Source organism: Arachis duranensis, chromosome 9 (genome assembly GCF_000817695.3).
Source record: "Arachis duranensis cultivar V14167 chromosome 9, aradu.V14167.gnm2.J7QH, whole genome shotgun sequence".
NCBI classification, from domain to species: Eukaryota; Viridiplantae; Streptophyta; class Magnoliopsida; order Fabales; family Fabaceae; genus Arachis; species Arachis duranensis.
This window is the reverse complement of record NC_029780.3, coordinates 70,165,072-70,178,451: the sequence shown is the minus strand read 5'-3', so window position 1 is coordinate 70,178,451 and position 13,380 is coordinate 70,165,072. Positions and strand designations below refer to the sequence as shown.

The 13,380-nt window shown below is 38.7% G+C and overlaps 1 protein-coding gene across 1 annotated transcript; it reads right to left on the bottom strand.

Annotated features, from left to right (window-relative positions):
• Positions 1-8,588: 8,588 nt before the first annotated feature.
• Positions 8,589-13,172, bottom strand: LOC107465892 (ras-related protein RABA5a). The gene is made up of 4 exons (XM_016084868.3): positions 13,089-13,172; positions 10,771-10,860; positions 10,218-10,653; positions 8,589-9,145 (listed from the first exon to the last, which is right to left on the bottom strand). The coding sequence occupies exons 3-4, from the start codon at positions 10,561-10,563 to the stop codon at positions 8,589-8,591; spliced, it is 903 nt and encodes a 300-aa protein (XP_015940354.1). The 5' UTR covers positions 10,564-10,653; positions 10,771-10,860; positions 13,089-13,172.
• Positions 13,173-13,380: the final 208 nt, after the last annotated feature.

Below are 13,380 nucleotides of genomic sequence, written 5' to 3'. Positions count from 1 at the left end.
GGAGGGTCAAAAACAGGAATATCAAGACTCAAAATCCGACTGCGAAGATAGCCAGTCCGAGCATAGCAATATATACATATGATAAAATAAGGAAAATCCCAAAGGAAACCCAAAGGGACACAAATACATAAAACCTATTCTCCAAAATCTCCCATAAGAGGAGTTATCGCAGTTTGTATTATTTAATGGAGATAAAAGTATCTAAGCAAAACATATAAACCAAAACATAGTCCCGAGAACAAAGGATCTTCGCAAATCTAGAAGTCTCCAGCATGCCTAAGCGGGAAACCTCACGTCCTGCATCTGAAAACCACAAAATTCGCATGGGTGAGAACCAGAGGTCCCCAACATGGTAACAGCTTCCACATATATAATACATAATAATAGAGGAAAGCCGAAGGGAATCCTAAAACTTCCTCCAGATAATATCAAAGCTTATAAACAAGCTAAACCATATAAGGGCATCTGACTAAAGATTCTTCAGTCTAACTAATACTTCCCTTTCCAATTCCTTCAAACCTCCCAACCACCATCAGGAGTATAATGTAGCAAACATATTTATATCAAACAAGAGATATACAAATAGGAACAGATAAGGCATTTAGAATATTAGCAAGTAATATGCAGTCAAATAGGAAATCTCAAACAATTCATATAGTATGCATATGATGAATGCCTGTCCCTAGTGGCCGATGATATCATCTGTCGGTTATAGAGCCAACCCGACAAGTCCTGGTAGTTAACCATTGGACTGTCCCTCTGTCGTGTCTCCCCAACTCGAGTTATACTCAATATAAACTTGATCATAATCATGATCCATATCCATCACCCTCACTGGTGAATATTTATGGGGTTGAGCTCATCCGGGGCTTTCACAGTGCCCGGCCACCCTGATGACATAGGGTCAAAAGAGCTTCAAGTCTCAACCTGGAGCACGTGATGGCTAGCCACTGCTTTCTCCCAGGGAAACTCTCATCTCCGATAATGGAAGTGCAACATTCACAATTCATTCAACAGCATATATATGCATTTATTCTTAGCCATAATCATGGCTCCGCCGTAACACGGCAATAATCCAGCCATCCAGCTCCCGGTTAAATCCATAACCAGCCATTTCATTAACAATTACGGCCTTTCGGCCCATGGCATAACAAGCACTTCCACCGCCATCCTCCGCCTCTCACATAATCAACTTTGATCCTTATTGATCATTCATTTTTCCCTTGCTTCACTTGTAAGTTACCACATCCCATAGCTCCTTTTCTAATTGCTAGGCATATCTTAATGATTTAAGACATAAGTGGTGAGATCGGAGGCTTAGAAGTATGAGATTTGCCTTTTAAAACTCAAAAATCAACTTTGGGATGAAAACAGGGTCATGCGTACGCGCACTCCACGCGCACGCGTGGATGGCCACAAAACCCATCGACGCGCACGCGTCAACCACGCGTACGCGTGGGTGCTCTCGTGCCCCAGGCACAAAACTGACACAGTTCTGGCATAACTCTCTGGAAAATGGCTGGGCATTGGGTGCAGCACATTCGGCGCACCCACGCACGCGTGGATGCCGTTTTCGAGAAGAACGGCGCGTACGCGCCAAGTGCGCCTACGCGTGGGAGTCATTCTGCTAAAAATTTTCTAAGTTAAAAACTGCAGAATTCACAAATTCAAACCCCAATCTTCCGACGGACATAACTTCCTCGTTTTAAATCATTTTTCACCCGTTCTTTGAACGGCATGGACATCCCGGATCCAATTTCATTTCTAAACAGATTTGGCACAAAATAGAGATCTGTAGTCCAAGTTATGTCCCATCAAAGTATGCCCAAAAACCATATTTTTATACAAAATCGCAAAGTGCCATTTTCAAAACAAGCCATTTTCAACTCTTTTCAAAATCAATCAAAACATGCCAATTTCATCCCTTTTCTTTGAAATCAATCAAAATATATCAAATTCAATATCAAGCCTCCTCAACTCACACATTGACACTTTACCACAATTTACAAAAGCACTATCCCATCACTTTAACCCACTTCACCCAAGTGGCTCAAACCCAAACACATTGACATATCACATACTCTTCCTCATGCCAATTTTCAACAACACCAATTCCAATAAATCATTATTGTATACAATCAATATCATACTCACCATCAACATGGTTCAACCCACAATTCAACCATAACCAATCATCAAGCATATATCACAACATACATATTTCTCATACATCACACCTTCAAGACATCAATAATCATCATCACATATATGACCACATCATATATATATCAACCATTTAACAACACCAACAATTCAATGCCTATCTTAGGGCCTCTAGCCTAAGTATTTCCTACCACATTACGTATTAGATACGAGAAACCGAAACCATACCTTAGCCGATTTTCCAAGCCCAACCGGAGCACTTCCAAACCACTTTTCCTCAAGCTCTCAAGGCCTCAACACCTCCAAGAACAGATTTTTCACCACCAAAGCCCTTTTCAAGCTTTTCAAAGTCACCAATCAAGCTCAAATATTCACACATACACAACCTAAGCCACAATCATCATACCCATACACAACATCTCAACACCCAAACATCATAGAACAACAAATTACACTAGGGTTGAGAATCTTACCACACCCAAGGTCCAAGGAGATAAGATTAACCTTCTCCTTCAAGAGAGTTGGGTCCTATAACATCAAAGAGCCCAAAATCTCAATATTTTTGCTCATGAAACTCGAAAACTAGGCTGGAAATTCGAAGAGAAAAACATGGCTTACCTTAAGATTGATTGTATGGGTTTTGTAGAGCTCTTCGCGGTGAATGCGTGGCCGCAAACGGTGTGGCAATCGGAGCTCTAGATCAAAAGTTATGGTAGTTTGAAGATCAAGTGATCGATAGAAGTTTGAGAGAGTATCTTCCCTCATGGCCTCCATTTCAGCGTGTGTGTGTGTGTGTAATGAGGAGAGAGAGTGCTAAAAACTAGGGTTTTGGTTTAGTTTAGTTGGGCCAAGGGCCCACTTTGGGTCTGGTTGGCCCGGTTTGGCCCGTTCGGTCCAATCTTGGTCCGAATTCTATAAAATTGGTACCGAAATTCTCGTCTCAATCTCCCCTATCATATTAAGCCATAAAAATCACATTTTTGGCTTTCTAGAATAAATTCTCATTTATGGGTTAATTAGCCGTTAATTAACCGGGTTTTACATATATAATGATATGAATGTGTATGTATATATGTATATTGGATTGGTGAATGTTAATCTTGATGATGTCTTTGGGATTGTTAAGATTAAGGAATGGTAGGTTGTGAAGGTTGTTGTGGTTATGACAAGGATATGTTGTATTGATGATTTTGGTGCATAGCATGTTAGGTTTGAGTTGGATTTTTAAGAAAATTGAGGTTTTGAGCTTTGTGTAAAAGTTAGTTTTTGGCCAAACTTCGGTGAGCCATAACTTGGCTTCCGGACCCCCAAATAATTTCAAACTTGTTTTGTATGAAAACTGGGTCCGTGAAGTTTACACCGTTTGAAGAACGGATGAAAAATATTTTAAAACGAAAAAGTTATGCATGTCGAAAGTTTAAGGATTAAAATGAAAATTCTGTAGATTTCAGACTTAACCAAATTCTTGCCAAGACACCCTTGCATCCGTACGCATACCCCCTCATATGCATTGGGTAGGTTCTGTTTGGTACCTATGCGTACGCATACATGTGCATGCATACGCATAGTACCCAGAAAATGGTTTATGCGTACGCATACATGGGGCATATGCATGCATTCTATTTTGTCCAGTGTACATGCGTACGCGGACAAGTGCATGCGTACGCATCTTGGCCCAAAAGAGGTCAATGTGTACGCATACCCTGTTTTTAGCAAACAATTATTTTGTGTTTTCAAAGCCAAATTTACACTCTGAACATCTATTTTCATTCTGTTAATCCTAAATCTTATTAGTAAGTTTAGGAACATGATGGGGTTAGGAGATGGTGGTAGCTTGGGGGTGAAGTAAGCTTGGAAAATAACGAGTTAAGAATGAAAAGTGCGAAGATATGACTAAATTAGAATTTAGGGGTGAATGTTGAGACTGGAAATGACTGGTATGGCCAGAATGGTCGACATGGCAAGGTTTGGGGTGCGAACCCGCTTGCGTGTTAACTTGAAATTGTGTTCGGATGATAAGTTGAGGACAGAAGTTCCCTCTATTGTCGTGATGAGGATGTGGGGAAGGTGAAAACGCATTCTCCTTCGTATTATTTCTCCGACATTCTTCTCTGGTTGTAGGTTGAAAGGCACACTCCTTCGATGTGGAAAGGCACTCTCCTTCGTGAAACCTCCAGGAGAACGTGGAAAGGCACTCTCCTTCGTTTATGATCCTTTTGGAAATGCGCAACCTAGAGACAAATGTCTGGGTTAGCTACCAGATGTGTCGGGTTCTGGCAAAGAAACCGACACATGAGCTCACGACCAGTAGGATAGACATTCATCATATGCATTTGTATGATTTTGTTTGATTATGCATTAATTGGGATTGCCTAAGTGATTATAATATGCTAATTGTTATATTTACTATTTGTATTACTTGCATCCTACTTGTGTTTGCCATTGTCTTCTTGTTTGGCTGTGTAATTTCACCGGAGATGGAGGAGGGAGGAAAAGCGGAGAGACTTAGGGTTCTAACTAAGTTTTATTTAGAGTTCAAGGAATTGGTTTAGTTTAGAAAGCTTTAGAGAACCACCCTGATTTACGGTTTCTGTTTTAGTCCTTTAAGTTTCATAATCTAGGTGTTGGCGTTCTAGAATTGCATTTGGCATTCCCAAGACCTTATGTATTATGTGCGTGGCACCTTTGCCATGATGAGAACCCCCAGTTCTCATTCCATACAATATTGTTGCTTTTCAGATGCAGGTCGAGAGGCACCTCGCTACGCATCTAGACCTCTGCAGCGGAGTGATTCCTGGGTTATATTTTGATGTGTAGTTTATGTATATACATGTACTTAACTCTCTCCAAGTAACTTGTTATTTTGTACCTCCTAGATGTTTATGGAGAACTAGGGTTTTGTGTATGTATTTTGGATTTTGGGTTATGTATATATGTGTGTAAATATTCTCCGGCTAGCCTTGACTTCGCAGGCAGAGTTTGGAGCATGATATTTTGTACTCTTGACCCTCTACTCTTGTCTTTTGTATATTTATGTTACCTTAGTTTCTCCGTACGCAATTTACGTTACTTTTGAGCGTTGCCCTTTTTAGTTTTGCATTTTTGCTTTACCCGTTTTCAAGGCCCCTCGTATATATATATTAGGGGTCGTAATACCACACCACCTCTGTTTTATGACTTAAGCATAAAGCTCTGTGTAGTAGAGTGTTACAGATTAGGGTTACTTGCATGGCTGAGGCAAGATTGAAGAGAGAAACACATCAACTAAGCAACACACGAGCGAGAAATGCACTAGTGATTTCTGTGAGAATAGCTTTGATCGAGAAATTAATAAAATAAGTAGCACATAAATTTGAATAAGAGAAAGGAGGGTGTGAATCTCAGAAAGAGATAGAGCAATGGAAGACGTACGGTTTGAAAATCTCGAGCGGTGACACTGGGAAGGTAGAAAGAGTGAACGTAGGAGAAGGTGAAGAGGATGAGGAAGGAGGCGACAAAGACGGTGGCAAGGAAATGCACATTAGGGTTCGAAAGGGAACGACATGAGCAACACACAGAGAAGAGCCAGGAAGGGGTGTGACGGAGTTTCGGGATGATGAAAGTTCAGTGCAATGGAGGTTCAGTGCGATGGTAGTGCAAGGCTGAGAGGCACTGCCGATAGAGCATTTGGAGATGATGGGTGTGGAGGCGCGGGGAAGAGATATGTGAAATGGGAGGAGTTCGTAACGCCAAATCTTTATTTTAATATTTCTGATGGAATATTTTAAATTACAGACAGATTTTCTATTTGTAATAATTTAACAAAATGCATTGTTTTTGTTCATTTAAATACAGACGGATTTTTCTTTGGTAATTATTTCCCACGAAAAAAAACTAATTTTTTCGACAGAATTATCGACAGATTCTCTTTTCCGTCTTTAATTTATGTTAATTCATTTTTTTATTTTCGACAAAAATTCCCTTGCAAAATTTGTCTGTATTTACATGGGATAAATTTGTCAGAAATATTTGTCTGTAATAAGTAGTTTGCTAATAGTGCTTCCACCTTTCTTGTTTTTAATGGGACGAGGTGGGGGAAGTTTCTCGGTATGGCAGATCTCCCTATAAATATCGACAAGAAAAACTCTTAGAGGGGTGTAGTTATGGTATCTTTGAGGTTTGTTCGAGCTATATTCGTCCTTTTTCTTTGCTTCCTTTTCTTTCTCTCGAGCTTGATAAGGAAGATTTTGTCTTGGAACTGGTTCTCTATGTCGGACATTTTCTTCCATGTTGATGTATATTTTTGCCCGCTCCTGTACTTCGTACAGAGAAGTCGAATGTCGCTTTGAAATGGACTAAGAAAATGGGCTTTCTCTGAGGCCATTAACTAGCCCTATTATTACTGCTTCTATAGGTAGATTTTAAATTTCTAAGCAAGCTTTGTTGAATCTTTCCATATAAGCTCGAAGAGTTTCTCCGACCTCTTGTTTGATCCCTAGGTGACTAGGAGCATGTTTGACTTTGTCTTTCTGAATTGAAAATTAGGTGAGCAATTTTCTTGCAAGGTCATCGAAATAGGTCACCGACCTAGGTGGTAAGCTATCAAACCACGTCATCACCGCTCTGGTTAACGTCGTCGAAAAAGCTTTGCAACAGGTCGCATCGAACACATCGGCCAGATACATATGACTTTTAAAGTTACTGAGATGGTGTCTCGGGTCGATCATTCCATCATAGAGATCCATGTTGGGACTTTTAAAGTTCCTAGGAACCCTAGCTCGCATCAACGGATCTTCTCTTCCGAAAGGACTTTCCTCTCGATTTGCATGGTTGCTCCGATTTCAAAGGTCAGCTTCTAATTTCAGTAGTTTTTCTTCTAATTCTCTTCGTCGTCGCACCTCCTTTCGCAAGTCTCTTTCAGGTTCTCTTTGTCGCTCTATCTCCTGCTCGAGTTGCTATAATCGGCCGTGATGCCTTTGTACGAGTCCCATGATTTTTGTTGGGTGCAAAGGTTCCTCATTTTCTGGTGGATGTACTTCTAAATTAATTCTCCTGGGTTGAGGGTTTTCCGATGTCCCCTCCCCATTAGGGCCCTCTTGCTCTATCATGTCGTGGAGGTATCATGAGTGCTTGGTCATCGTTGTGAGGTTCTGGTTCTGATTCAGACGCCGTGTGTCCGTTCTCGAACTAATCGTCCGCCATAGTTAGGTGTAAACTTCCAAGTTTCCAGCAACGGCACTAATGTTCTGTGGGTTACCTGAAACTATGTTGCTTTTAGGCCTGAACATGAGGTCCAGATTCCTTTTGGACAGTGTCCGACTTTTGTTGGTGTCGAGCTGCTGCCGTCCAAGTTCCTCGTGAGGAGGTGGGGGTGGTACCTGCAACGGACTCCGATGCTTAAGTTAACAAGAGTTTTCAGCAGGTTTTTAGTAAATTGGGTTTTGAATATACCTGAGGGTGTCAGTGTATTTATAGTAGAATTGATAACCACCTTTTAGAATAGTTCCACCTTTATTGGTAGGTAACCGTTCCCTTTTTTATAGAGAAGTCGTTGGAATCTCCCTTTTTGATAAATGAGAGATATCTTAAGAATCGGTTATTTATTTAGATAAACAGAGCCAGTTTCTTTATTGCCGTGCTCGACCTCATCAAGGTTGTGTAGATGCGGATTGAGTTAGATTCTTAGTTAGATTTAATTCATTTGAAATCTGGCTAATATTTCTGAGACAGGATATAACCAAAATGCATTAAGTAGTTTTTTATATTTACAAAATATTGAATATATATTTTTTATTTAATAGCAAGATTTCGTAAATTTAACCGACAAAACTAGAAATTTAAAATTTTAATTCAACTGATATTTAATCAAAATTAAACTAGTTATAATAAAATAATATTTGTTAACTGGTTTTCCAATAAAATTCGGTCTAGCTCAATCAGTTAACCGATCTTTGCAGGTTTTATTAGTTTGATCCATTTTTTGCAACTGATTTTTTATCTGAATCAAACCAAATAGATGACTAATTTCGGATTAATCCAATTGAACCAATAAGTTCAGTGCGATTTTCAAAACCATGAAAGAGAAAAAGCTGTGGTAAATTCATAATGATACAATTAGAGACAGATCCGAGTAAGTTTATGTGCATTTTTTTATGCATAGGGGGGGAAGGGAAGAATATTTGGATTTAGTAGGTAATGCATCTCCTGGATAACACAATTCCCGCCCCCCGTCTCCTCTCCCCCTCCCCCTGATTCTGAGTGCCTATAAAAGGTTAAGAGTTGCAATGTTCTTTTCATCCTTGCAATTCTTATGCACTGATAATTTCTACTTTCGCTTGCAGGGAACATTCATAAGATAAATCTTCATCTGAGTGACATTGAGGATTTGGATGAATAATCATAACAAAAACCGAGTTTCTAAAAGCCAACACAATATCGTTTCTATCTCAACCAGTCGAACAACAACCCTTTTTAGCCGGTGCTGCTGCTTCTGCAGCTGCTGCTTCTGGTTTCCCTTCCCCATCCCCATCCCCTTCCCCTTCTCCTTCCCCTTCCCCTTCTACTGTCTCTGTTTCTTTTCCTGTTCCCATTCCAGCTCTAGTTCCAGTTTCAGTTGCAGTTGCAGTCCCAGTTGCAGTCCCAGTCCCAGTTGCAGTCCCAGTTCCTTTTGCTTTTGCTTTTGGTTTTGCTTTTGCCTTGGCTGCTCCTGTTCCTATTTCTATTCCTGTTAAAACAATAGTTTTTCCATTCTCAAGAGAGGCCGGTTCCTGTTTTTTGAGCTCGTGAGACATCATAACCTTCCTACTTAATATGTTGTATATCTCTTTCACAACTGTTTCAAAAGCAGCCACTACATTTGATGAATCAAGTGCTGACGTCTCCATGAAGAACAAGCATTGTGCCTCGGCTAAGGCCTTTCCTTCTGCAGTCGACACCTCCCTCGAATCCTTAAGATCTGTCTTGTTTCCAACAAGTATTGTAACCACATTCATATCCGAATGAGCTGTTAAATAATACAACAATTTACTTAATTCTAACTGGCCACATTCAAAATAACAATATCTAAGGGCCTGTCTAGTTTCTATTTCTATTTCCTATGTTTTCAATTACATGATTTTTGTGAAAGAAAAAGTGAAAATAACACGCAAACAGAAAACAGCGGAAGATGAAAACAGAACAATATAATTTTATTTTCACTATTTTCGTCTTTTTCTTTACAAAATTCTAGAAAGAGAAAACAGAAGATGAAAACAGAAACCAAACAGCTCCAAATGCCTTTAAGAAAGTAAAGATAAACAATGTGTATACCTTAGTATGTGCAATGTGGACATAAAATAACAATGAGAAGACCAACACGTAAATGTAGATATGTCCAAGCGGAATTAAGAAATGGACTTTTAATTAAGTAATCAGTAATGAACATATGCAATCATCAACATGATAAACTCAATAAAGAAAATGTTTCATGGACTTCACAGCATCCGAACTAAGTTTGTCGCAGTAGTAAGGTCAGCTACATAGATCAAACAATACCATAGTATTTTACCACAAATCATGTCTACATATAAACCATTAAAATCCAAGTCTCCTTCAATAGCTTCACTGATGACTTTTCTAAGGAATATTTGCATTTTGATTTTGGAGAGAAAGGAAGGGAAATAAAGGGTTTAGAGTGTAAAATGGACTAATCTTTATTACTTCAAACCTTTTACTTTCCTCCATTTCCCTCCAAAACCAAAACTCACAAACATACCATAAGTTCCCCTATATTTCTAGCCAATAGACACCTTCTAGATCTTCACAACCCATCCCCAACCCACCAAATGGAATGCCCTCCATAATGTTTCATGAACTCAAAACAAAATCACCCTAGGGAGAGAGAGAAATAATAAATACTTCTTGAATGACAGGTTTATGGTACCAAACGAGCACTAAATTTCAGTATCACAGGTATTTTCCTATTTCAATCCAATGCTGAATTCACAAGTTAACATTCAGAAACATAGCAAAGAAAATAAGCAGGTAACAACTTCAAGGTAGTGAAGGTGGAATTCAAACTTAGTTGTAATTCTTACTGTGAAGTTCATTAAGCCATCTGCCAATGCTATCGAATGTTTGGCGCCTGCTTATGTCATACACCAGAAGTGCTCCAACTGCCCCCCTGTAATATGCAGATGTAACAGCTCTGAACCTCTCTTGCCCAGCTGTATCCCATATCTGTGCTTTAACTTCCTTTCCATTAATATTCATCTTCTGAGTTTGAAATTCTACTCCTATAGTTGACTTTGAATTAGGATAAAACTCATCCCTGGCAAATCTCGCAAGTAAATTGGACTTCCCAACAGCTGAATCACCAACTAAAACAATCTTGAACAGATAATCTTCGGCTTTTTCTTCTTCATTTAAATTTGTCATAGCCATCTGCCAGTCCTATGGATTGCCAGTATGTACAACAAATCAACAATGGATAACCATTATGGACTCCGGCCCCCTCCACTACTAGAACATCACCTAAGATGAGCAAAGGATTAGATTAACAGCAAGAACAATAATCAAGCACGAAATCTGGGAAAACAACAGGAATATCAGTGACAGAAATTGTGCTTAAACAAGAACATATATATCTACCTTATGAAGCAAGTGTTGAATGTCTCTACAATACAAAATTGTATCCACCATCAGCATCCAGCGCTAATACTCAATCCAACTAAAGCTTGCCTGGAATATCTGAAAACTTCAGTTTCCAATATAGGCCAGATTCAATGAGATATTATACCTAGAAGGGGGGAGGAGGAGGAGGAGAAGAATTTGAAAAGGTGCCAATAACTCCTTGAATTATACATAGGATTTAATTATGTGCATTCTTGATGTAAAAAGTTTCAATTAAACACCCAATCATACATTGCCACATCAACTAAAGTGTTGAGGTACCTTAGGAAAGTGGAGAACCACACCTTAAAAGCTAGTTGTCAAAGGAGAAGAACTACTCTCCTTAACTAACTACAAAACCAAGCATCCCATAATATTCAAATTCCTAACAATACACTACCCTTGGAGAGTTGACATCCACAGTGGCTTCGCTGATCACTCTATTGACACTGACTCGGGATAGCCACTTGGCTATCAACCATTAGTGTTTAGTATTTACCTTAATCTAGCCTATAAAGAGCCCTTTCCATGCCACCGACAACCTGGCTCTAATACCATTGTTAAATATCTAACAAAAGAACCACACTTTAAAAGATAGATGATAAGGAAGAAGAATCACTCTCCTTAAACACAACATCAAACGTCTCATACTACTCGATATGGCACATTAGGCACCCCATAATACCCAAGTCCTTAACAAACACCCACTGACCTAAGTGGTTTACAAACCCAAGCATTTGATTGGATGATAGTGCAAAACTCTTTTACATTGTCCATGTAAAAAAACTAAATTCTTTAATGTATTCCTAATGGTAAAAGCATTTTTCCAGTTCCTTTCCCATAATTTTCTAGAGAGAGAGGGGCATCACTACAAGTGAGAATCAAATCACAATCATAAGTGATAACTTTGCCCAAAGATACATCAAACTAATTAGAGCTGTTGCCAATAGACAACAGATCCAGCAGTACAACCAACAACGCAGCGAGAAATAGGTAAGTTTACAATGTCAGATCACAATCCTTCCAAGTGCCAGAATGTAACTCCACATGACAACAAAGTAGCCACAACATTATTGAAGACAGATCAGCAGAACCAGAAAATTTAGTCCTGATACTTGCTCTATGATGAAATATGTTTATCAGAAAGAAGCTTAAAAATTTTTCCAAATTCATTATTTCACTACTAGATCAACAACGGAGAGTGGAGCTATGTTCTTCCACTATTCTAGTGCAAGAAAATGCTGTAGGGCTTAGGGTTGGTTTGGTAAAGCTTTTTGAAGGGGTGCTTATGCTTGTGGAAAGCGCAAACTTCTTATTTTGCGTTTGGTAAATAAAAAAGACCATGTGCTTGTGCTTGCAGCTTTCAAAAGGTAAGGGTGCTTTTGAAAGCACCTAAGGTGGAGCTTTTCAAAGATGGGTTTGTACTTATCAAAATTAAGAAGTCTGGTATAACCTCATACATTAATTAATATCCAAATTTAATTCTTACATTAATGTCTATTATAGTATTTTTAAATTTTAAAAACTATTTACCGAATGCACTTGTTGTTGCTTGTGCTTATTGAAAGGTATTTTTAACTTAATTTACCAAACATAGATGCTACAACTTTTAAAAAGTTATCTTTTAAAAACTAGGTTTTATAAGCTACTTTTGAAAAGTAAAAGATATACCAAATCAAGCCTTAGTACTGATCAACAGCTAGCAAGCCAACTGAGGGAGCGCATGGGAAATAAAACTAGATTACTAGAGAAGCATGAAGTATGATGGCGAGTGGTTCTGACTTTCTGTCAGAGGATTGATCACAAGAACCAAAAAACTTCGAAATTAAATCATTAAAATAAGTACCTTCCCTGCAATAACAACATCACAAATGGTGTTAATGGACATCATTTGGTGTTTCACAAATTATGGATTGATAATCTCATAATTAAGCTTTATGGGGAAAAATGAGGATTATATTGAGGTTGGCATTAATTTTTACATGCAGAACAGGTTGCTCAGAGAACCAGGGTACATTGCCAGACATCGATAAAATAGTGTGGTTTTGCAAAAGGTGAGTTAAGTTAAAAGAAAATAGCAACGCAATTCAACTGACAACTTTTTCTTTGCCATCCTTGAATGGGGAACTATTAAAATTGACTGTTTGCAAAAGACATTCTTTGAAATTGAGATAGAAAATTACTTTAGATAAATCTTTATATTATTGGTGCTACTGCTAAGTCAATAGGCATAGTTTCATTGTCACTGTGTAGATAGAAAATACGGCATGAGGTCAAATGAACACAAGTATAAATACCTCAAAACACCTTCTTTCTATGTTTTCCCTTCACCTCCTCCAACTCCAGTATACCCTTCCACTCAGCATTTCTAATCTCAAACCCTGGTAATAAGTAAAAAATGGATCAGATCATTGTTACCAAGAGATACTGATGTAATTTTCTTACACAACACAAGAAGGGCCAAACATGAATAACAAGTGTCATGTAGACCCATATTATAACCAAAGGAAAAACTGCTCCAAGTTTCAACTACGATGGTTCTTTACAGTGTAGCCAAACCCATCCTAATAGAATAAAAGACGGTATTTG

Excerpts from the sequence above, each read along its gene's own strand:
- LOC107465892 (XM_016084868.3), bottom strand. The coding sequence starts at position 10,563 with ATGGCTATGACAAATTTAAATGAAGAAGAAAAAGCCGAAGATTATCTG. Across the intron at positions 9,146-10,217 it reads ATGGCTTAATGAACTTCACA|CTCATTCGGATATGAATGTG; the intron begins GTAAGAATTACA and ends ATTATTTAACAG.